This window comes from Pelobates fuscus, chromosome 2 (assembly GCF_036172605.1).
Source record: "Pelobates fuscus isolate aPelFus1 chromosome 2, aPelFus1.pri, whole genome shotgun sequence".
NCBI lineage: Eukaryota > Metazoa > Chordata > Amphibia > Anura > Pelobatidae > Pelobates > Pelobates fuscus.
In genome coordinates this window covers 257,381,507-257,406,986 of record NC_086318.1, presented here as the reverse complement: position 1 = coordinate 257,406,986, position 25,480 = coordinate 257,381,507, and the positions used below count along the sequence as shown (strand labels likewise).

At 41.2% G+C, this 25,480-nt stretch overlaps 1 protein-coding gene across 1 annotated transcript in view; it reads left to right on the top strand.

Moving 5' to 3' along the window:
- The window catches only part of PDE10A (phosphodiesterase 10A), a 384,873-nt gene that overhangs the window by 293,093 nt on the left and 66,300 nt on the right, over nucleotides 1-25,480 (top strand). The window contains exon 18 of the mRNA XM_063441228.1: nucleotides 21,242-21,414. Within this exon, the coding sequence (XP_063297298.1) occupies nucleotides 21,242-21,414 (173 nt within the window). The remainder of the gene's footprint in view (nucleotides 1-21,241; nucleotides 21,415-25,480) is intronic.

The following is a 25,480-nucleotide window of genomic DNA, read 5'->3' as shown; positions in this document are numbered from 1 at the left end:
GCCAGGCAGTTACCACTTCATTGCCTTAATTTATCAGTGTTATCGCTAATAAAACCCAAAAAGGTTGAGTCATAATCAAAAATGAAAATGTGTGACTTAACCTCAAAAAATTGTTTTTTTCCGTACAAGGAAAATAACAATAATAAAGTTATGAAACGAAAATCATATTGGAAATTTGAAATGAAAACTATCACTCTCCAGGGACTAAACTGAGAGTCTAAATATTCAGCTTTTTTTATGTAATGTGGACATTACTTGTCTCTTCCCAGGCCATGGGTAGAAATATAGGGGTCATATATTTTTGCCTTTATGTTTAAGCATAGAATAATTTTTTTTGGTTAATTTTAATTTAAGTTATTTTATGTCATTTGATTTTGTTTATTTTATTTTTATTTTCATGGTCATTTACTGCCATTTTGCTGGCTTTCACTATGCACAGTTTTTTTATTTCATCATTATTTTTCATTTATATATTTATGGGTGTTTCCTCCCACTATTTGATACTAGGATTGGTCTTTTCAACGTATGACTCACCTAGATCAACCCTGATTATTATTTTGCAGTTTTGGGCAATTTGCTTTTTAGTTGATGTACCCACTTCCATCATTTTACTTGCCGCATAGTGATTCCCATAGCAATGCCAAACTGGAGAGGTATTAGCCCATTCATGTTGTAAGAGTGCTTAGGCCAACACTATGTGTGAACTGACCCCCCACACCCAACATGAGATATCAGCCTACTGATCAAATATAACTAGCAGAAGTTATCCACTTTATTGCTGATCCAATGATTTCATTAATCCAAAAACTTTTCTATGCTGTAGGATTAACATGATGTCATCTTAAGCAGTCTAGTTTAGCACTTCTGACAAACTCACTACTTGAGGGAAATGTGCGTCGATGTGTTTATACTGAGATCTTTTCCACTCTTTAACTTATTTTGCAATGAGGGGGCTTGGCTGTTGAATACCCAGGTGACAGTTTAGTTGATGGTTTACTGGATGATATATGGAACAGCCAGTCCCCTTCACTTGCTCTCATTCAGGCTGTATTCAGACTATCTTAACCTGCTTTGCCACCTGGTAGCTTATTTTTGTAACTTATTGTACTAAATGTGGTGCCACCCTTGGGCTTTTTTGTTCTTATATGGGGGTTAGGAATATTAAAATTGTCCACCTGGACATCCTAGTGGTTATGCTCATAGACCGTTACCTTTTATTTTACTACATACATAAACTGTGCCACATAGGGCCGTTTTGGGGCTTAGTTTCAGATTATGAGTTTTAAGACTAGACTTATCTATACTAATACATTATATTTCAGAACTTCTTTTTCACCATAACCACTTTCTTGAAAGTAAACCCTTTGGATGTTAGTGTTTCTGTATGAAATCCTCAGTGTCAGTGTTTGTGAATGTAGTTGCTCTATATTTCCATATGTTTTCACAAACCCACATACTCAAGCCAGAAACCCCCCTTTTCAATGCTAAAATCACATTCTATTGCCACATATATCCCCTGTTTAAAAATCCCATCCATACTCCTCTGAAACAAAAATAGGACCAGGCATTTAAAGCAAAATATCCCTCATTGGAAATGTTTATTTCTCTTCTTAATATAGATCACGCATTCCACCAGTACATCGGCTTTGGTCTACATTAAAAAAAAAAATCTTTAGAGGACTTCGTGGCCAAGAACAACCACAAAAAAAAAAAAAGATCAGTACAAAGTAAATACTTTATGTAAATGTAATGGTTTGCAGAACACACTACATTATTAAAGTAGCCAATAAAAAATAGCTTACCTATAGGCAGAACACACACATAATCTAAAGGAGATGTACCTAAAATGTACCTTGTTTCTAGTAACGAATCCAAACTACACAACTTGTACTGTCGTTGTAAATACAATTTATCCTAAAAGAGACAAATTAACTGGAAGTTGTGCATAAGTAATTAAATACAGCTCCAAGGTAACATCATCTTCAGTGGCTAGAACTAGTTTTATTTGATACATGACTGACTCATTGTATGTATTGTAAGATGCTGATGTCTATATAGAGAAATATTGAGAACTGATAGCCAAGTCATAAAAATGGGTACTATTGGTGGCTGTCACAATAAACCTGTATTAGTCCTTCTCCTATTACTGCAGTGATTATTTATTTTTATTTTTGTTGATTTTTTTTTTTTTTGATGCACAGACAGAGCACTGGGAGACATAGACAGGATTTAGGTTCAAAACAGTCATCTGCTTACATTATGTAAGTGTTATACAACATCAGATGTTTTATAGCATTGAGACATTCCACAGTAAAAAGACAGTACATAGGCTTACACATAGAGATAAGAGAGAGATAACACAGAGAGATAAACAGTGTAATGATCCAGTGCATTTTTAAAATTATTGTTATTAACCCCTTAAGACCGCAGCCAAATGTACAAGTTGTGATCCAAATAAAACGTAAACAAAAACTGGAATTTGCACTATATGTCTGTCCAACCGTAATTCACCTCTTTCATATTAAATGCACCAACACTTATTATATATCATTATATTCAGGGGAAACAGGGCTTTCGTTTAACATCAAATATTTAGGCATGGAACATAAGTCAATATGAAAAAAATATAAAAAAATGGGAGAAAATAAGAATTTTTTAATTGTTTTAGTTCTACGTGACATTTTAACTGTGAATGTCCAAATACTGTTTGCTTTTACTGCAATACAATACACATATTTGTATTCAGCGATGTCTCATGTGTAAAACAGTACCCCCTATGTACAGGTGTTATGGTGTTTTGGGAAGTTACAGGGTCAAATATAGCGTGTTACATATTTCAGTTTTTTCACATTGAAATTCGCCAGATTGGTTATGTTGCCTTTGAGACCGTATGGTAGCCCAGGAATAAGAATTACCCCCATGATGGCATACCATTTGCAAAAGTAGACAACCCAAGGTATTGCAAATGGAGTATGTCCAGTCTTTTTTAGTAGCCACTTGGTCACAAACACTGGCCAAATTTAGTGTTAATATTTGAAAATGCAAAAAACGAATTTGAACGCACATTTTGGCCAGTGTTTGTGACTAAGTGGCTACTAAAAAAACTGAACATACCCTATTTGCAATACCCTGGGTTGTCTACTATTGCAAATGGTATGCCATCATGGGGATAATTTTCATTCCTGGGCTACCATACGGTCTCAAAGGCAACCTGGCGAATTTTAATGTGAAAAAACTGAAATGCAAACCTTATATTTGACTCTGTAACTTTTGAAAACACCATAAAACCTGTAAATGAGGGGTACTGTTATACTCAGGAGACTTCGCTGAACACAAATATTAGTGTTTCAAAACAGTAAAACGTATCACAACAATTATATCGTCAGTGTAAGTGCCATTTGTGTGTGAAAAATGCAAAAAATGTCACTGTCACTGACGATATCGTCGTTGTAATATATTTTACTGTTTTAAAACACTATTATTTGTGTTCAGCGAAGTCTTCAGAGTAAAACAGTACCCCCCATGTACAGGTTTTATGGTGTCTTGGAAAGTTACAGGGTTAAATATAGTGCTAGAAAATTTAATTCCCTGAACTTTAGGCCTGGGTTGGCAGGCAGGTCCTGCAAATTGTAATTAATGAAATGACCTAATTATGTAAAATTATTACATAAATATATACGTAGAATTATTATATATAATAATATATTATATTAGCTCAGGAGGAACCTTAACTCTATTGACCTCCAGCAGCTGTCGGCTGACATTGATTCACAACTGCTATCCATCCCTTCCCTCTCCTGTCCCTCACTGGCCATCTCCACATATAACACTACCCTCACATCTGCCTTGAACACTGCAGCCCCACTCCAAACATGCACCACGAGGAGAACACGACCCCAACCTTGGCATAATAAATCAACACGCTATCTGCAGAGTTGCTCCCGCTGTGCTGAACGCTCCTGGAGGAAGTCCCGCACCCAGGCAGACTATCTTCATTATAGATTCATGTTGCTTTCGTACAGCGCAGCCCTTGCCCTCGCCAAACAGTCCTACTTTTCCTCTCTCATTAGTTCATGCTCCCGCAATCCCAGACGTCTCTTTGACACTTTTAATTCCCTTCTCCGCCCTGCTGTGGCCACCCCCCTAACTAACCTTACAGCTGATAGCTTTGCATATTACTTTACTGACAAGATTGAACAGCTAAGGAAACAATTCTCCCCTCCTTGCCGTTCTCTTTCTCAACCACACTTAAATCATGCTTTCCCTACCCTTCAGACTTTCTCCCCAGCTACTGAACAAGAGGTGGCTGCACTTCTCCATTCCTCTCGCCCCACCACTTGCCCACTTGATCCTGTCCCATCTCACCTCATCAGATCTCTCTCCCCTTGTCTTGTGCCTATCCTAACACACATCTTTAACTGCTCTCTCTCTTCTGGCACTGTTCCTGCTGACCTTAAACATGCCACTGTAATACCTATCCTGAAAAAAACATCTCTTGACCCGTCCTCCCCCTCGAACTATCGTCCCATATCCCTGCTCCCTTACTCATCAAAGCTTTTGGAAAGACTTGTCTTTACCCGTGTGTCTCACTTCCTTAATTCCAACTCTCTCCTAGACCCTCTTCAGTCTGGCTTCCGCCCTCTCCACTCTACTGAGACCGCTCTTATGAAAGTGACTAATGACCTAATCTCCGCTAAATCCAAAGGTCACTACTCCATATTAATTCTCCTTGACCTCTCTGCTGCCTTTGACACAGTTGATCATGCTCTCCTCCTTCAAACTCTTCAATCACTCGGTCTCTGTGACTCTGTCCTCTCTTGGTTTTCCTCCTATCTCTCCCAACGCTCATTTAGTGTCTCCTTTTCCAAGGATACCTCCTCCCCTCGCCCTGTCTCGGTTGGAGTTCCCCAAGGCTCTGTCCTTGGTCCCCTTCTATTTTCTCTTTATACTACCTCTCTTGGAAAACTTATTGCCTCTTTTGGATTCAACTACCACCTGTATGCTGATGACACTCAGATATACCTCTCCTCACCGGACCTCTCCCCGGCCGTCCTGCAACGTGTCACTGCTTGCCTCTCTTCCATCTCTGACTGGATGTCGTCACGCTTTCTCAAACTTAACCTCTCTAAAACTGAACTCCTTGTCTTTCCTCCTCCTAATACTGATCCTCCTCTCTCACTCTCCCTTCAAGTCAGTGATATCCACATGAGTCCATCCCTACAAGCGCGCTGTCTTGGCGTCATACTTGACTCTGGTCTCACCTTTGAGTCTCACATCCAGTTTGTTGCCAAGTCCTGTAGGTTCCAACTCAAAAACATAGCCCGCATCCGCCCCTTTCTTACGCAAGATGCTACCAAGGAGCTTGTCCATGCTCTAGTAATTTCCCGCATGGATTACTGTAACCCTCTCCTGATTGGTCTCCCCAAAAGCCGTACTGCCCCGCTACAGTCTGTAATGAATGCTGCAGCTAGACTGATTTTCCTATCCAGTCGGTCCTCTCACACCTCGCCCCTCTGCCAGTCCTTACATTGGCTCCCTGTATCCTATAGGAGTCAATTCAAAGTGCTAACCCATACATTTAAAGCACTGAACAATTCCAGCCCCTCTTATATCTCTTCACTGATCCAGAGGTATGCCCCTCCTCGTACCCTCCGCTCTGCCCGCGACCACCTCCTGACCGCTGCTCGCACCCGTATGGCCAACTCACGCTTGCAGGACCTCTCACGGGCGGCTCCTCTCCTATGGAATAACTTGCCTACTGCCATCAGACTCTCCCCTAGTCTTCAATCATTTAAGAAGGGCCTTAAATCCCATCTCTTCAGGAAAGCGTATGGCCTCCCAGAGTAATCTCTCCCTTACATACCTGTCTCTTGCTCTCCTATGGGATAGTGCTTTGCTCTCTCCTCCAGCTCTGCTTCACTCCTACTTGATATTTCCTATCCTAATGTTTCTAATACCCCACCTCCTATAGACTGTAAGCTCATTTGAGCAGGGTCCTCTTCAACCTATTATTCCTGTAAGTTTTCTTGTAATTGTCTTATTTATTGTTACATCCCCCCCTCTCAAAATATTGTAAAGCGCTACGGAATCTGTTGGCGCTATATAAATGGCGATAATAATAATAATAATAATATATATGTGTATATATATATATGTGTATATATATATAATACTGTCCAATGCTTGCACTCCAGTAAAATGTTAGTTATAGCCCGGTGCTTGTCAGCAATAATGATATCTATCAAATAGGAAAAAGCACTCCAAGGACTTCATTCAATTGGTGAAAAAATAATAAACTTAGCTTTATTCAGCAACTGCCATGAAGAGTCAACGTTTCAGTCCTACATCAGGACTTTCGTCAGGATAACAGTGCATTACAATAGTAACAGAATATATAGCAACATAAAACAAATTAAATCAATTATCAGTACATGGGCATCAGCTGAGACTTACCCCTGACTCTGTATACCGATCACCCTGGGCGCCAGAAAATCGCAGGCAATATTGACCTACATTCGTCTATTCTGCAGCTGTCAGATTTGCTGCTGTGTGTGCGCCCTGCGTGCCGGCCGTTGCCATGGAGATGGGCCGGGACGCAGGCAGGCGTGTGTTTACACATCGTCATGACGACCAGCCGATCGAAAGAACGATCGGACTTCAGGGAGATCGTGTACACAAGCTACTGGGATAATAGCATAATAAAATAGCTATTAGCAAAATAAAATAACAAGTTCCCAATTTTGAATATTGATGAAGACAAGGAAGTGTCTTTTCCTGCATAGTCATAGTCATAATGTGGTGTATATCTAACCTAATGTTTTGACATAGATACTTAGGAGTAGGTACAGGAAAAACTTGTCTGCAAGCTAGTATATCTTAAAGCATAAGTGATTATATACTGTAATCTGTTGTAGACACTAGGACCCTATTATTAGGAATTAGGCACTAGGACAGTGTTATGTGGTTTAATCCAATGTATGTATAATGGCCACAATTCGTTGTGTGTGCTATACATACTTAGTAAGTGATCTATGTGTGGGCATATATACAGAGGCAAGGAGATAGTGCAAGCACGTATGAAATACTGTCTGGTGAAGAAAGAAATGACACTGTTACATCGACCTATGTGTGTATTACAAGGTAGACTAAAGCATGTCGTTAAATTAGATCATCTTAGTGTGGCTTATACTGGTATCGATAGTGATATTGAGTAGTCACTGAGGACTCGCCCTAGACAATCTATATATGTGCAATAGTCACAAGACAGAGATCACAAATAGGGTACCCAGGATCATTGTGGAGATATATATACATGGCTATATACATAAAAAAATTATAGCAAAAAAAATGTCCCAAATAGTGTCCAGTCATAAGAAGATGCCCAAAGTATATTTCTCATTGAGGCCCTTGGGGTGAGTCCAAAGTTCTGATCCAATGTAGTTCTCTTTGTAATAAGATTTTTTTTACGGTCACCCCCTCTTATCGGTTGTGGGATGTGGTCTATTGCTGTGAACTTCATAGATGGTAAAGAGAAAGGATGCGCAACCATCGATCTAGTATACGCATAGCATACAGAGACAAGGGATCAGAACTGCCAGAGGCTAAACATTTTTGGGAAAATTTTTGGGAAAATAGCCCAAATATTTTCCCAAAAATATTTAGCCTCTGGCAGTTCCGATCCCTTGTCTCTGTATGCTATGCGTATACTAGATCGATGGTTGCGCATCCTTTCTCTTTAAGGTAGGTCAGTTTAGCCCACATAAGCCAATCCACAAGGGCAGACTAGTTTGTATACAACGTAGTCACTGGTACAAGTGAGTCTATGCCTAATGGTGTATTTTTTGCCAGTGTGCGGATGGGTGAAGGTTTTACTTGGTATCATGTGGCTACAGGTTACACACCCAAGGCATCTGTAGCATCCCAAATTTGAGTGTGTAGGTTGATTGTAGCAATGTGTGGGGTCATTCTTGACCAGTAGATCCCTTAGGTTCTTTCCCCTACAGTAGCACATCATTGGTGGCTGTCTGAATTGACTTGGTAGGCTGGTGTCATTCGTCATCATACGCCAATTACGGTTAGTGGATTCCTTGATGTGATTAGATATGGTCGTATAAGTAATGGGGAATATTAATCTTTCCAGCTTGGAATTCCGTGTTGGGGTCTTCTCAAAGCTTCTATTGAGAGCTTGCTGTAGTACAGTGGGACTGTATTCACGGGCCAAGAACTTGTCCCACATTTCCTTTAGCTGTTGTTGCATGTTGGTTTCATTAGAGTTGTTTCTAATTACCCTCATAAACTGGGACTGTGGGAGGGAATTTTTTAAGTGCCTTGGATGGTAGCTGTCCGCATGTAGGATAGTGTTTCTATCGGTTGGCTTACTGTACAATTTGAATGCTATTTTGTTCTTTTCTTTGTAGAGTCGTATGTCAAGGAAGTCTATTGTTTGTTCGTTTGTCGTCATAGTGAGACCGACCGGTGTGTCTGTGTTGTTGATGTATTCCAGCAATTGTTCAGGGGTAGAGCCACCTTTTTTCCAAATTATGATAATATCATCAATGAAGCGTTTGTAAAACAGTATATTATCATGGAATGGAGTGAGTATGTATTCCTGTTCGAAGATGTACATAAAGCTGTTTGCGTACATAGGCGCCATGGCTGCTCCCATTGATGTTCCATATGTATATATGTGTGTATATATATATATATGTGTATATATATATAATACTGTCCAATGCTTGCACTCCAGTAAAATGTTAGTTATAGCCCGGTGCTTGTCAGCAATAATGATATCTATCAAATAGGAAAAAGCACTCCAAGGACTTCATTCAATTGGTGAAAAAATAATAAACTTAGCTTTATTCGGCAACTGCCATGAAGAGTCAACGTTTCAGTCCTACATCAGGACTTTCGTCAGGATAACAGTGCATTACAATAGTAACAGAATATATAGCAACATAAAACAACTTAAATCAATTTTCAGTACATTGGCATCAGCTGAGACTTACCCCTGACTCTGTATACCGATCACCCTGGGCGCCAGAAAATCGCGGGCAAAATTGACCTACATTCGTCTATTCTGCAGCTGTCAGATTTGCTGCTGTGTGTGCGCCCTGCGTGCTGGCCGTTGCCATGGAGATGGGCCGGGACGCAGGCAGGCGTGTGTTTACACATCGTCATGACGACCAGCCGATCGAAAGAACGATCGGACTTCAGGGAGATCGTGTACACAAGCTACTGGGATAATAGCATAATAAAATAGCTAAATAGCTAGTGACAGTGAAACTGATCGGTTCAGCACATATGGGGGAATTGTGCCGATCAAGGATACACACAAAATAATAATAATACGTGCTGCTTAATGTTATACACATTGTATAATTCTGCCCCACAGATAGTCACAGTGTACAGTAAGATAGACAGTTGAGAACAAGTTCCCAATTTTGAATATTGATGAAGACAAGTGGATAGTCATAGTCATAATGTGTTGTATATCTAACCTAATGTTTTGACATAGATACTTAGGAGTAGGTACAGGAAAAACTTGTCTGCAAGCTAGTATATCTTAAAGCATAAGTAATTATATACTGTAATCTGTTGTAGACACTAGGACCCTATTATTAGGAATTAGGCACTAGGACAGTGTTATGTGGTTTAATCCAATATATGTATAATGGCCACAATTCGTTGTGTGTGCTATACATACTTAGTAAGTGATCTATGTGTGGGCATATATACAGAGGCAAGGAGATAGTGCAAGCACGTATGAAATACTGTCTGGTGAAGAAAGAAATGACACTGTTACATCGACCTATGTGTGTATTACAAGGTAGACTAAAGCATGTTGTTAAATTAGATCATCTTAGTGTGGCTTATACTGGTATCGATAGTGATATTGAGTAGTCACTGAGGACTCGCCCTAGACAATCTATATATGTGCAATAGTCACAAGACAGAGATCACAAATAGGGTACCCAGGATCATTGTGGAGATATATATACATGGCTATATACATAAAAAAATTATAGCAAAAAAAATGTCCCAAATAGTGTCCAGTCATAAGAATATGCCCAAAGTATATTTCTCATTGAGGCCCTTGGGGTGAGTCCAAAGTTCTGATCCAATGTAGTTCTCTTTGTAATAAGATTTTTTTTACGGTCACCCCTCTTATCGGTTGTGGGATGTGGTCTATTGCTGTGAACTTCATAGATGGTAAAGGATGGCTATTTTCCCAAAAATGTTTAGCCACTGGCAGTTCCGATCCCTTGTCTCTGTATGCTATGCGTATACTAGATCGATGGTTGCGCATCCTTTCTCTTTAAGGTAGGTCAGTTTAGCCCACATAAGCCAATCCATAAGGGCAGACTAGTTTGTATACAACATAGTCACTGGTACAAGTGAGTCTATGCCTAATGGTGTATTTTTTGCCAGTGTGCGGATGGGTGAAGGTTTTACTTGGTATCATGTGGCTACAGGTTACACACCCAAGGCATCTGTAGCATCCCAAATTTGAGTGGGTAGTAGGTTGATTGTAGCAATGTGTGGGGTCATTCTTGACCAGTAGATCCCTTAGGTTCTTTCCCCTACGGTAGCACATCATTGGTGGCTGTCTGAATTGACTTGGTAGGCTGGTGTCATTCGTCATCATACGCCAATTACGGTTAGTGGATTCCTTGATGTGATTAGATATGGTCGTATAAGTAATGGGGAATATTAATCTTTCCAGCTTGGAATTCCGTGTTGGAGTCTTCTCAAAGCTTCTATTGAGAGCTTGCTGTAGTACAGTGGGACTGTATTCACGGGCCAAGAACTTGTCCCACATTTCCTTTAGCTGTTGTTGCATGTTGGTTTCATTAGAGTTGTTTCTAATTACCCTCATAAACTGGGACTGTGGGAGGGAATTTTTTAAGTGCCTTGGATGGTAGCTGTCCGCATGTAGGATAGTGTTTCTATCGGTTGGCTTACTGTACAATTTGAATGCTATTTTGTTCTTTTCTTTGTAGAGTCGTATGTCAAGGAAGTCTATTGTTTGTTCATTTGTCGTCATAGTGAGACCGACCGGTGTGTCTGTGTTGTTGATGTATTCCAGCAATTGTTCAGGGGTAGAGCCACCTTTTTTCCAAATTATGATAATATCATCAATGAAGCGTTTGTAAAACAGTATATTATCATGGAATGGAGTGAGTATGTATTCCTGTTCGAAGATGTACATAAAGCTGTTTGCGTACATAGGCGCCATGGCTGCTCCCATTGATGTTCCAGCGACTTGTTGATACCACGTGTGTTCAAATCTGAAGTAGTTTTGGTTAAGTACCAAATGCAGTAATTCCAAGGTATATTCTACTGGTGGTCCACGGTAGGAGGGGGATGACGTGAGAATTTGCCTCATTGCATCTATGCCCATATCATGTGGAATGATTGTATACAAACTTTTAACGTCACATGTGATAAACGTAGAGCCTTCTTCTAGGTAGGTAAGCTGTTGTAGTTCTGTAAGTAGGCTTGGTGTGTCTTTAATGCACATCTTTAGTTCTTCAACTGGTTTCTTGAATAGAAAATCCAGCCACTTAGCTATGGGCTCCAGTACCCCTCCTATTGCTGAGACTATCGGTCTGCCTGGGGGTAAGGTTGGATGTTTGTGTATTTTGGGCAATGTGTAAATCACTGGAGTCCTGGGTTTTGTTTGTAGGAGATATTGATACAGTTCCTCTGTGATATAGGCTGCTTCTAGTCCCCGTTGTAATGTTTGTTGCACATTGAGCATGATTACCTGTGTAGGATCAGCCGTGAGTTTGGAGTAGGTTTGGAGTATCTTGCAGTTGGGTTAAGATTTCTTGTCTATAATCACTGTAATTCATCAGGACTATCCCGCCTCCTTTGTCTGCTGGACGAATCACCAGGTTCGGATCTCTTGCCAATGAGGTGATGATTTGACGTTCTTCCTTGGTGATGTTTGATCTTGGTTTCTTAGTTTCAGTAAGATGGTGCTGAGTTTCTTGGTTTAATGATATAAGGAAGGTTTTGATGGTTGGTTGATTAGGTAGTGGATCCCAGGTACTTTTCGGTTTGAATTGGCTTATAGGTGTATGTTCTGTGACATTCGTTTTAAAGAAATCCTTCAACCTTAGTGATCTCCCAAATTTGTAATTTTCAATTTCTTGAGTGAGAGGGACGGGGTGGTTTGTGGGTACGAATGAAAGCCTCTTCATTAACAGTTGATTCTTGGAGTTAGTTAATTTACGTGTGGAGAGGTTAAAGATTGGGATTACCTCCGTCTTGGTGGTTTGCCTCTCAGACCAGTATATGCCGCCCCTCTGTCCTCGTCTTGTGATGTAGCGTCTGGTTCTAGGTCTTGTTTGGAGCGTAGTCGTGTGGTGGTTCCTACTGGTGTTGTACCCCTCTCCAAAAAATGACTTGAGGTTTGGGTTTGTTCAGGTCTCGATTGGGTGTCAGAATCGGAGGTAGATTCCCCTGAGGTTTTGTCAATCGTGAATTGTCTCGGTCTTCTTATAGGTCGTCTGTTCCTAGCGAAGCGTGGGACTTCGTGCTGGCCACTAAGCCACCGGTAGACTCTGTATTCAGCGTAGTCGTTTTTCACCTTCTCTTGCTTCTCACGTTTGAATCTGATCAAATTCGTCTTATATTCTTTAATGTTCTGTTCCAGTCTCAGAAGAGTAGGGGCCGCTTCTGTGGATGTCAGAAGGATCGCCTCCTTGGCTTTTAGTTGTGTAATTCTTTGTCTAATTTTGATTAGATCTTCTTTAACATCCTCTATTATAATGAGGATTAGTTCCAGTGAGCATTTATTCCAAACCGCTATCCATTTTTTGCAGACATTTTTTGGGTTTGGCTCGTCCAATTGTAGGGATGTTCTTGATCCTAAATCCCCTCGGTATCTGTAATTTTCTGTGGTAGTCTGACAGGAATAACCCGTGTAGGTCTAGGTCAGTCTCTTTCTTTTTCATATGTATGAGTTCCAAATATATTTATTTTAGTGTGGTCGTCTGAGGGAGATCTGTAGTTAAAGACTCCCACCTGATCCGGTCAGCATCTTCATCTGTATATTGGAAGATTTCCGCTTGTTCCAATAAACCTCCCGCTTGAGAGAAAAAAATCTTCCATAGATACTTCTCACTCAGTATAATGGAAATGTACTGAAAATAATTTCCGTGGGTGAACAGAAGTGGTAACAACTACTGTCTATATTAACGCTACACAATTTGCAGGTAAAAGAGAACAGTAGTGCACTATTAAAATAATGGGTGGTTGCCCAGTTATACCGTATTCCGTTTTAGATGCAATCCTTATTCCATTTTCAATATCAATGATAGGAAGAGGATAGTTATACATATGTCAATATTATGGGTGCATAGCTGGGCTATTGCCATTTAGACCAAAATATACAATACTGTCCAATGCTTGCACTCCAGTAAAATGTTAGTTATAGCCCGGTGCTTGTCAGCAATAATGATATCTATCAAATAGGAAAAAGCACTCCAAGGACTTCATTCAATTGGTGAAAAAATAATAAACTTAGCTTTATTCGGCAACTGCCATGAAGAGTCAACGTTTCAGTCCTACATCAGGACTTTCGTCAGGATAACAGTGCATTACAATAGTAACAGAATATATAGCAACATAAAACAAATTAAATCAATTTTCAGTACATTGGCATCAGCTGAGACTTACCCCTGACTCTGTATACCGATCACCCTGGGTGCCAGAAAATCACGGGCAAAATTGACCTACTTTCGTCTATTCTGCAGCTGTCAGATTTGCTGCTGTGTGCGCCCTGCGTCCCGGTCGTTGCCATGGAGAACGGCCGGGACGCAGGCAGGAGTGTGTTTACACGTCGTCATGACGACCAGCCGATCGAAAGAACGATCGGACTTCAGGGAGATCGTGTACACAAGCTACTGGGATAATAGCATAATAAAATAGCTAAATAGCTAGTGACAGTGAAACTGATCGGTTCAGCACACATGTGTGTATATATATGTATATATATATATATTTTTTTTTTTATTATTATTTATATATAGGTGTATATATATATATATATATAGTGATATATATACGTATATACTTATGTATATAAATATATATATTTATTCGTTCTACATGTATTTTGATATCAATATATATATATATATATATATATATTAATTTTAAAATACAGTTAGAACGAAATTACGCATGTTTATATATTTTTTATCTATTCATTTTTTATTATTTTTTAAATTTTATTTTTTAACATATTTATATATTTATTTATTTTTTATTATATAAATATATATATAATAAAAATTATTTATATATTTAATCAATATCATTGTACGTGTATTTTGATTTTAATATATCTATATATATATATATATAATTATGTATATATTAATATTAAAATACACGTAGACAGTGTATGTATATTTATGTGTATATGTGTATATGTGTATATATATACTTAGATCATATATATATATCAATATATTTTTACACTGTTTTAACATCTTTTAATTTTATTTTCAGGCAGCAGGGGGAGTACCTGTCATTACAGGCACTCCCCCTGCTGGCATTGACATGGACGGCTATGCCGTCCATGTGATCGCGGGGTCCTCGCAAGGACCTCGCGATCACATGGCCCTGGGGGGCCGAAGAGGACAGAGGGGGACTCCCTGGGCTCCCAGGTAAGTCCCCCATACCGCGATCGTCGGCGTGGAATCGCCGGCGACCGGGTAAGTACATTAGATCGCAGGACGTTCTATGCCGTCCTGGGGCGTTTAGAGCCACCAAAATAAGGACGGCATAGAACGTCCTGTGGTCTTAAGGGGTTAAAGAGACCTAGGAGAATCAGTACTGATGATCCCCAGATCGTCAAAATGATATCATTATTATAATTTGTTTGTGTTTATTATATGTGTGTGGTATCTGTGTATTCACGTGCAGGTACCTATTGGATACAAACAGGAATGTAATTTAAGACGGTGACCCCACTTAAATAGCATGTAAACACTGGGTGTTTTTAAACTAAGGACAACATTTTAAATAGATTTAGCTTTTAAGTTTTTTTTTTCATTAGCTTTTGTAGATGAATAAAAAGTTTTTCAAGTAAAAGTCAAAAAACTTGTTTTACCATATTTTTTTTAAAATGTTTTTTATTTAATGGTATGTAAAAATATATATATAATTTGTATGGCAACAGTAAATGAGACAGAGGAAAATTACAGCTAAACAGCCCTGGTCCTTAACATACAACATGGTCAGACTGTCCGGTCTTTAAGGGGTTAAACTGAACCTGTCCAAAACAGAACTTTTGGTCTTCCCTCCCTCTAGTGTTACTACTCCCTTGTCTGTTTCTCTCCAAGTCAATGGTGCTATCCAGGGCCGCCATCAGGGGGTGACAACCATGACGGTTGTCACGGGCTCGGCGGCCCTGGGGGGGCCGGACTGCTCTAGCAGTCCTGGGCCCCTCTTTCATTCTCTGCAGACATAGATAGCGAATATCGCTATCTATGTGTGCAGCCGCGGGCCCCCCGGCTCCCTGTTACCGCAGAGGGGGCCCAGCACACAGCTTCTCCTCTTCTCGCTTCTATTAACTCTCGCGAGACCCGGTTGCCATGGCAACGCTCCGCGGGTCTCGCAAGAATTATTGGAGGCAATGAGCTGAATGTGAAGAAGCTGTGTGCTGGGCCCCCTCTGCGGTAACTGGGGGCCGGGGGCCCCTTCATGCCACCGGACCACCAAGGATGGAATCTCCCCCCTCCCTGGACACAGGTAAGAAGCAGGGAGGGGGGGAAACATTTAATTAATTTAATATACAATTATAAAATTTATGTAAAAATGCCACTTTCCCCACCCCTCCCCCTCCACAGATTGCACATTTACACACACACACTGCTTACTCTACACTGACACACGCTGCTTACACTACACTGACACACACTTCATACACTACACTGACACACACTGCATCCACTACACTGACCCACACTGCATACACTACACTGACCCACACTGCTTACTCTACACTGACCCACACTGCTTACACTACACTGACACACACTGCATCCACTACACTGACCCACACTGCATACACTACACTGACCCACACTGCTTACACTACACTGACCCACACTGCTTACACTACACTGACCCACACTGCTTACACTACACTGACCCACACTGCATCCACTACACTGACACACACTGCATCCACTACACTGACACACACTGCATCCACTACACTGACACACACTCTGCATCCACTACACTGACACACACTCTGCATCCACTACACTGACACACACTCTGCATCCACTACACTGACACACACTCTGCATCCACTACACTGACACACACTCTGCATCCACTACACTGACACACACTGCTTACACTACACTGACACACACTGCATCCACTACACCGACACACACTGCTTACACTACACTGACACACACTGCATCCACTACACTGACACACACTGCATCCACTACACTGACACACACTGCATCCACTACACTGACACACACTGCATCCACTACACTGACACACACTGCATCCACTAAACTGACACACACTTCATCCACTACACTGACACACACTCTGCATCCACTACACTGACACACACTCTGCATCCACTACACTGACACACACTGCATCCACTACACTGACACACACTGCATCCACTACACTATCACACACTGCATCCACTACACTGACACACACTGCATCCACTACACTGACACACACTGCTTACACTACACTGACACACACTGCTTACACTACACTGACACACACTGCTTACACTACACTGACACACACTGCATCCACTACACTGACACACACTGCATCCACTACACTGACACACACTGCATCCACTACACTGACACACACTGCATCCACTACACTGACACACACTGCTTACACTACACTGACACACACTGCTTACACTACACTGACACCCACTGCTTACACTACACTGACACACACTGCATCCACTACACTGACACACACTGCATCCACTACACTGACACACACTGCATCCACTACACTGACACACACACTGCATCCACTACACTGACACACACTGCATCCACTACACTGACACACACACTGCATCCACTACACTGACACACACTGCATCCACTACACTGACACACACTCTGCATCCACTACACTGACACACACACTGCATCCACTGCACTGACCCACACTGCATCCACTACACTGACACACACTGCATCCACTACACTGACACACACTCTGCATCCACTACACTGACACACACTCTGTATCCACTACACTGACACACACTGCTTACACTACACTGACACACACTGTATCCACTACACTGACACACACTGCTTACACTACACTGACACACACTGCATCCACTACACTGACACACACTGCTTACACTACACTGACACACACTGCATCCACTACACTGACACACTGCATCCACTACACTGACACACACTGCATCCACTACACTGACACACACTGCATCCACTACACTGACACACACTGCATCCACTACACTGACACACACTCTTCATCCACTACACTGACACACGCTCTGCATCCACTACACTGAAACACACACTGTATCCACTACACTGACACACACTGCATCCACTACACTGACACACACTGCATCCACTACACTGACACACACTGCATCCACTACACTGACACACACTGCTTACACTACACTGACACACACTGCTTACACTACACTGACACACACTGCTTACACTACACTGACACACACTGCATCCACTACACTGACACACACTGCATCCACTACACTGACACACACTGCATCCACTACACTGACACACACACAGCATCCACTACACTGACACACACACTGCATCCACTACACTGACACACACACTGCATCCACTACACTGACACACACACTGCATCCACTACACTGACACACACTGCATCCACTACACTGACACACACTGCATCCACTACACTGACACACACTGCATTCACTACACTGACACACACTGCATCCACTACACTGACACACACACTGCATCCACTACACTGACACACACACTGCATCCACTACACTGACACACACTGCATCCACTACACTGCCACACACTGCATTCACTACACTGACACACACACACTGCATTGACTACACACTAACACACTCTCTGCATTCACTAGTACAACACACACACACTCTGCATTCACTACACATTGACACACACTCTGCATTCACTGCACTAACACACACACACTCTGCATTCACTACACTAACACACACTGCATTTATTACACACACTACATTCACTACACTGACACACACTCTGCATTAACTATACACACAGCACCCACTACACAAACATCCTGTATTCACAGTACACACACTACATCCACCACACATTGAAACACTCTGCATTCACTATACACAGACACTGCGTCTAATACACACCCTACATCCACTACAGATACTGCATCCACTAAACACAATGCATCTAGTACACACAAACACATCCACTACATCACTGTACCCACACTACATCCACTACTCAAACACACTCTGCATTCAGTATACACACTGCATCCGCTACACTGACACACACTGCATCCACTACACTGACACACACTGCTTACACTACACTGACACACACTGCATCCACTACACTGACACACACTGCTTACACTACACTGACACACACTGCATCCACTACACTGACACACACTGCATCCACTACACTGACACACACTGCATCCACTACACTGACACACACTGCATCCACTACACTGACACACACTGCATCCACTACACTGATACACACTGCATCCACTACACTGACACACACTCTTCATCCACTACACTGACACACACTCTGCATCCACTACACTGACACACACTCTGCATCCACTACACTGACACACACACTGCATCCACTACACTGACACACACTGCATCCACTACACTGACACACACTGCATCCACTACACTGACACACACTGCATCCACTACACTGACACACACTGCATCCACTACACTGACACACACTGCTTACACTACACTGACACACACTGCTTACACTACACTGACACACACTGCTTACACTACACTGACACACACTGCATCCACTACACTGACACACAATGCATCCACTACACTGACACACACTGCATCCACTACACTGACACACACTCTTCATCCACTACACTGACACACACTCTGCATCCACTACACTGACACACACTCTGCATCCACTACACTGACACACACTCTGCATCCACTACACTGACACACACACAGCATCCACTACACTGACACACACTGCATCCACTACACTGACACACACTGCATCCACTACACTGACACACACTGCATCCACTACACTGACACACACTGCATCCACTACACTGACACACACTGCATTCACTACACTGACACACACTGCATCAACTACACTGACACACACTGCATCCACTACACTGACACACCCACTGCATCCACTACACTGACACACACTGCATCCACTACACTGCCACACAGTGCATACACTACACTGACACACACACTGCATTGACTACACACTAACACACTCTCTGCATTCACTAGTACAACACACACACACTCTGCATTCACTACACATTGACACACACTCTGCATTCACTGCACTAACACACACACACACACTCTGCATTCACTACACACTAACACACACTGAATTCACTACACTAACACACACTGCATTTATTACACACACTAAATTCACTACACTGACACACACTCTGCATTAACTATACACACAGCACCCACTACACAAACATCCTGTATTCACAGTATACACACTACATCCACCACACATTGAAACACTCTGCATTCACTATACACAGACACTGCGTCTAATACACACCCTACATCCACTACAGACACTACATCCACTAAACACAATGCATCTAGTACACACAAACACATCCACTCCATCACTGTACCCACACTACATCCACTACTCAAACACACTCTGCATTCAGTATACACACTGCATCCGCTACACAAACACACACTCTGCATTCACTGCACAAACAGTATCTAATACACACAAACACTACACCCATTACACACATTTCACTTCCACTATACACACCACATTCAGTCCCGCATCATTGTCAGCGGACTAGGTAGGGCGTGGGCGGGCCCGGGGGCCCCAGACCTTGTGCTTTGTCAGGGGCCCCAAAATTTCTGATGGCGGCCCTGGTGCTATCATCCACTCTACTTTTTAGGCTCGCTGCCTAGGTGTTCTCTTTGACTCCGACCTCTCCTTCACACCTCATGTCCAATCAATCGTCAAATCCTGCCGCTTCCATCGTAAACACATTGCGCGCATCCGACCCTACTTAACGCCTGATATGGCATTGGCCTCCCGTAAGATATAGGACTCAATTTAAGATCCTGATACTTGCTTACAAATCTTTACACAATGCTGCTCCGAGCTAATTATCCTCACTAATACACAAATATGTCCTGTTTAGGCCCCTACGCTCTGCCGGAGACCTACGTCTTCTCTAGGGCTGCACTGTACCTATGGAACGCCCTCCCCCTCTCTTTTAGATTTTCACCCAATCTCCACTCCTTCAAAAAAATATTTGAAAACGTACTTCTTTAGGAAAGCATATCAATTAAACTGTGAACCTTGAACCCTGATTGCTCTCCTGAAACGGTCATCAAAACAAAACTCTAAGCCCTCAATAAATACTATCCTAGCAACCTACTTTTCTACCCTTACCTTTTGTGTCACTATACACACTCTCTCTAGCATGTACGCTCATTGGGGAGGGCCCTCAACACCTCTATTCCTGTGCGTCCATTTGTCTGGTTACAATTACGTGTCTTTTAGTCCACCCATTGTACAGTGCTACGGAATTTTCTGGCGTTATATAAATAATAAAATAATAAATAATAACTAAAATTGTATTTCCTAATTCATATGGTAACCCACCTCACCTAACTTAGTTCAGTAATGACCTTCTTAAAATATGGTAGTCAAACTTGCAATAGTTTGGATTATTATGTGTAATGAAGAAAAATACAATAATTTACTGACACAGTACACCAAAATGTACACATGAATGAGTATATACCAAAAAAGTGTGTAAACTGCAATGTCATTCTGTATGAGAAAAGTTAACCATCGTTATAGTGTTGCATTAGGCCAACATTTGGACATTGTACTTTTGATCTGTTTTATTTTTCACATAGCTGGAAGGGCACAATATCTTCTCCAACTTGAATTCCAGTGACTATGAGCAAGTACTGGAGATCATTCGCAAAGCTATAATTGCCACAGACCTTGCACTGTATTTTGGAAACCGAAAACATTTGGAAGAGCTTCACCAATCAGGAGCTTTAAACTATAATAATCAAGTACACAGGTAAATTACTGCTTTAAAATGTTACCCTATATATTGCTGAAAGGGCTGGTAACAGACTGTATCTAATCAAAGATTTCATGGGGTGGATCTTACTTTTGTACTTAAAACACATTCTCAGTTTTTGTCTTACTAACAATGTTCTCTCTTTTTACTTTAACAATTAAATGACACTAAAGACAGCAATACCACTTCATCTCAAACAAGTGGTTTGGGAGCATGGGTGCTGCCAATTTAACTAAGCAATAAGAAACATTGCTATTTCATAGAAAGAGCAACGTTTTTATTGCAGGGTTAAATACACATTAATGGCACTCTTCCTTACAGCCACTAGAGGTGCTTCCACTGCAATGAACGACTTTGCAGGTGTTATGCAACATTCACAAGGACGTCAAACATTGTCAAATGGTGGATTCAATTGGTTTGGATTCAATGGATTGGATATATTGCTTCCCTATGAGAAGCATTTGATAAGACAAGTACTGAGCATGCACTTTTTTGTCGACAATTCTTCTCAATGAGAAGCATGTCATTGGACAAGAAGGCAATGAACAAACACTTACCAGATAGCATCACACCGAATGAGACTCTGTGCTAGAAAAAACGGTAAGTGAAATGCTTTTTTTGATATTTTTAATGCAGTTGGGGGAGGGATGAATGTAAATAGTGATTAGAACACTTTATCATTAGGAGTACATGTTTTGTTTTCCAAACACTATAGTGTTCCTTTAACTCTTGCAGTCACAATAAGGTGTAATAGTTGTGAAAGTAATTATGTAGTAGCCATCTTTTCTGATAGTGGCATCTATGATTGGCTGTTGGCTAAACTTGTGAGAGTCCATTAAACTTTAAAGGAAAACAACTGGTGCAGGAAGCCCTCTCAATCCACAAAAAGCAGAATGCAATTACACAGTAAAACTAAATAAAATGTTGTTTATAAGGGTGAAACTTGGCTTAAGCTCCTACTTTTGTCAAAATTTTCTAGTGTAGGAAAAAAACATTTTCTAATTTTCTGGTCTTGTTCACTTCAACACATAAAACAAAATAACAGATTCTACAAGAGGGAGAAAAGAGGAAACACCAGTACAAAGATTACTTTGAGGTGAAAGAGCCACTTAAAATTAAAATAATAAAAATAAAAATGAATTTATTAGAAGTACATGTTTTGTTATTTATTTTAGTGATAGGGAGTTATTATCAATATAGTCTTAGATATCTTCAAATCCACTCCAAGTCATTAGAAGATCATCTATATAGCGATGTCAGAGCACCAAGCTTGCCTCAAAAGGAGTATTGCTCCAGATATACAATTTTCCCTCAAAATCCATAGGTATATTGGCCTAGCTTGGCACAAAATTGGTGCCCATGGCAATCCCCTTCACTTTGCAAGAATAATCCTTCATTGAATCAGAAAAAATATTGGTCAAAATAAAATGTATAGCCTTTAATAAAAAATAAATAAAATAAAAACTTCCAAAAGAGGTATTTCGCTTTTTATCAATAAAACCCACATTTAGTGGTCACACCAAGTACTGTATGCAGTTCTTTTGGAGTCCGATACCACTGGCTCAGAATCTTGTAATTGATGTTTTGGAAATGAGAGCAAATAGAGCTTTGGTGATTTAAGATCCTTATCTTCTGACATTGTTCCCAAGTACCCTGCTCAGAAGATGAGGCATGAATATGGATTTGACAAACTGGGTGTTTTGCCTATAGCAGAAATGGTCAGCATCTCTTGGCACTGTCCAGGGACCAGGGAATCGAACGGCTTATGTTTGCCTTCCTTGAATAAGTGCATTAGACGGATGGGGCCCTCTAAGGCTGGGAATGCCTTATTGTTGAAAAATGTCATCATTATGTTTGGGTTTAAAGAAGCACCTATAAATAAATTTGTCTTATAGTAAGTGGGTGTAACCCTCCTTTTAAGCCAAGGAGAGAAGATAATGTAAAGACCTTGTTTCTCCCTTGAATTGTGCCATTCTTTGAATAATGAAGATTGGTTGTTAGATAGTATTTTTGGAAGGAGGGTAATGCCAGCACACCCTCGCCTTGGGAAGATGGAGTTGGGCCATCTTAATTCTTGGTGAGCATATTTTCCAAACAAAATGCAGAATGTCCGACTGCAGTGTAGAGAAGAAGTATCTGGGAATTTGTATGGGAATTGCTTGAAACAGGTATACCGCTCTTGGGAGCAGATTAATTTTTTTTTTTTATCATTGACAATTTTTATTGAATTTTTGGGGTACAAAAGAGAAAGGGGGATATGGGGTGTTGTTTGACATTTTATGATTCACATACATCTCAACTAACAACACTTCACAAGGTAATTAATTGCAACATATTAACAGTCGGTTAGTAATTACAGTATGTGTATCCGCTTATTTGGGTTTCTCAAGGTCTTGAGGATCCCTTGTTCAACCTTATAGGGTGCACAGACAGTTGGACACTTTTTACATATAATGCTCAATAATTTGATGTCTGGTGTACCACTAAGAAGAGTTAACTGGGGGTAACCTTGGGGTAGTTGGGGAAGCTTAAAAGAAGAGAGAGGGAAGGGAAAGGGGAAGGGTGGGGGAGTTTGACCTCCCAGGTGGTTGGTTGCTGGTATTTCTTTTGCAGGAATTTTAATTCTTCTTACATATATGGTGCGAGTTATGTCGCGACCAGTTTTAAGTCAAAGCTCATAATCGTTCAGATAGGTATATTAGTTTACAGGTTCGTAATTGGAGGGGCACAGCTGTCGATCTGTAGTTTCTTACCACTGTCTCTCATTTGGGGGTGACTTTTATTGTCTGTGTAATTGTGCCAGGCTTCCCAGGCCTGTGTCCAAGTTTGTTGTTTTGTGTTTTCTGAATATCTTGTTGCGAGTTCGTAACGTTTAGTCATGTCTATTGCTTGGATACATTCAGATATTTGGGGTTGTGTGGTAGATTTCCAGTTTCTACTGATGACTGTTAGTGCAGCCAGAAGTATGTGATATATTAAGTATTTGTGCTTGCGTAGGATACCTTTTGGAAAGAGCTGGAGGAGGTACAATTCTGGTGTGCGAGGTAGCAGTATTTTTGTGCTATCTTGAATAATGGTAGCTATATCGTCCCAAAATGTTGTTAGTGAAGGACAGTTCCACCAAATGTGGAGCATTGTGCCTTTGTGTTGTTGACACCTCCAGCAGAGATCTGAGGCTTGTGGGTATGATGTTTTTAGGCGTGTAGGCACCAGATACCATCGGTATAGGATTTTTCGGGATAGTTCCATATATGATGTACATTTAGATAGCGAGGGATGTGCTAGAAGGATCTCCTCCCATTGTTTTGCACTAAGGGTATATTCAAATTCCCTCTCCCATGCGGCAATAAATGAGAGTTTTGCGTGGTCTCTTGGGGGATGCATTGTGTGATACAGTTCAGATATCAGTTTTTTGGGGGTTGAGAGACGTGAACATATTTTCTCTACCATCGTCAGCTGTGGCCCCTGTACATTATCATTTATTGTCAAGACTTGTTTGTTGAGCCAGGATTGTAACTGCCTATAGGAGAAGGAAGCCATCCGTGGCAGCTTGTATGAGGATGATAAATCCTCGAAGTGTCTAAGTGTGTTTCCCTGAAGCAGCTGGTGTAGGTGTGTCACACCATGTCGGTGCCATAGGGCGTAGTTGAAGTTTGATATCACATGGGGAAGTGCTTTTATGGGTGTTGCGGGCGATGTTTTATGTGACCAGCCCAGTTTGCGGCAGTATTTGTCCCATGTTGATAGGGTAAGGGCTGTGGTTGGGAGTAGTTTGGCTATGTCTGGTCTTTTGTGTCGGGGAAGCCATGCTAATATGTTGAGGGGTATGTTATCAGCGGATTGCGCCTCTAGAGTCATCCACTGGGTTGGTTGGTTCCGGTGGCAGGCTGCCAGTATGGGGCTTAGGATTGCCGCCTTGTAGTAACTGTCTAGGTTGGGTACTCCCATTCCCCCTTGTTTGCGTGGCATGTACAATGTGCTTTTCGCTACTCTTGCTCTCCGTTTGTTCCATATAAAGTTTAAGAGTAGTTGTTGTGCCTCTTGTAGAAATCTAGATGGTAGT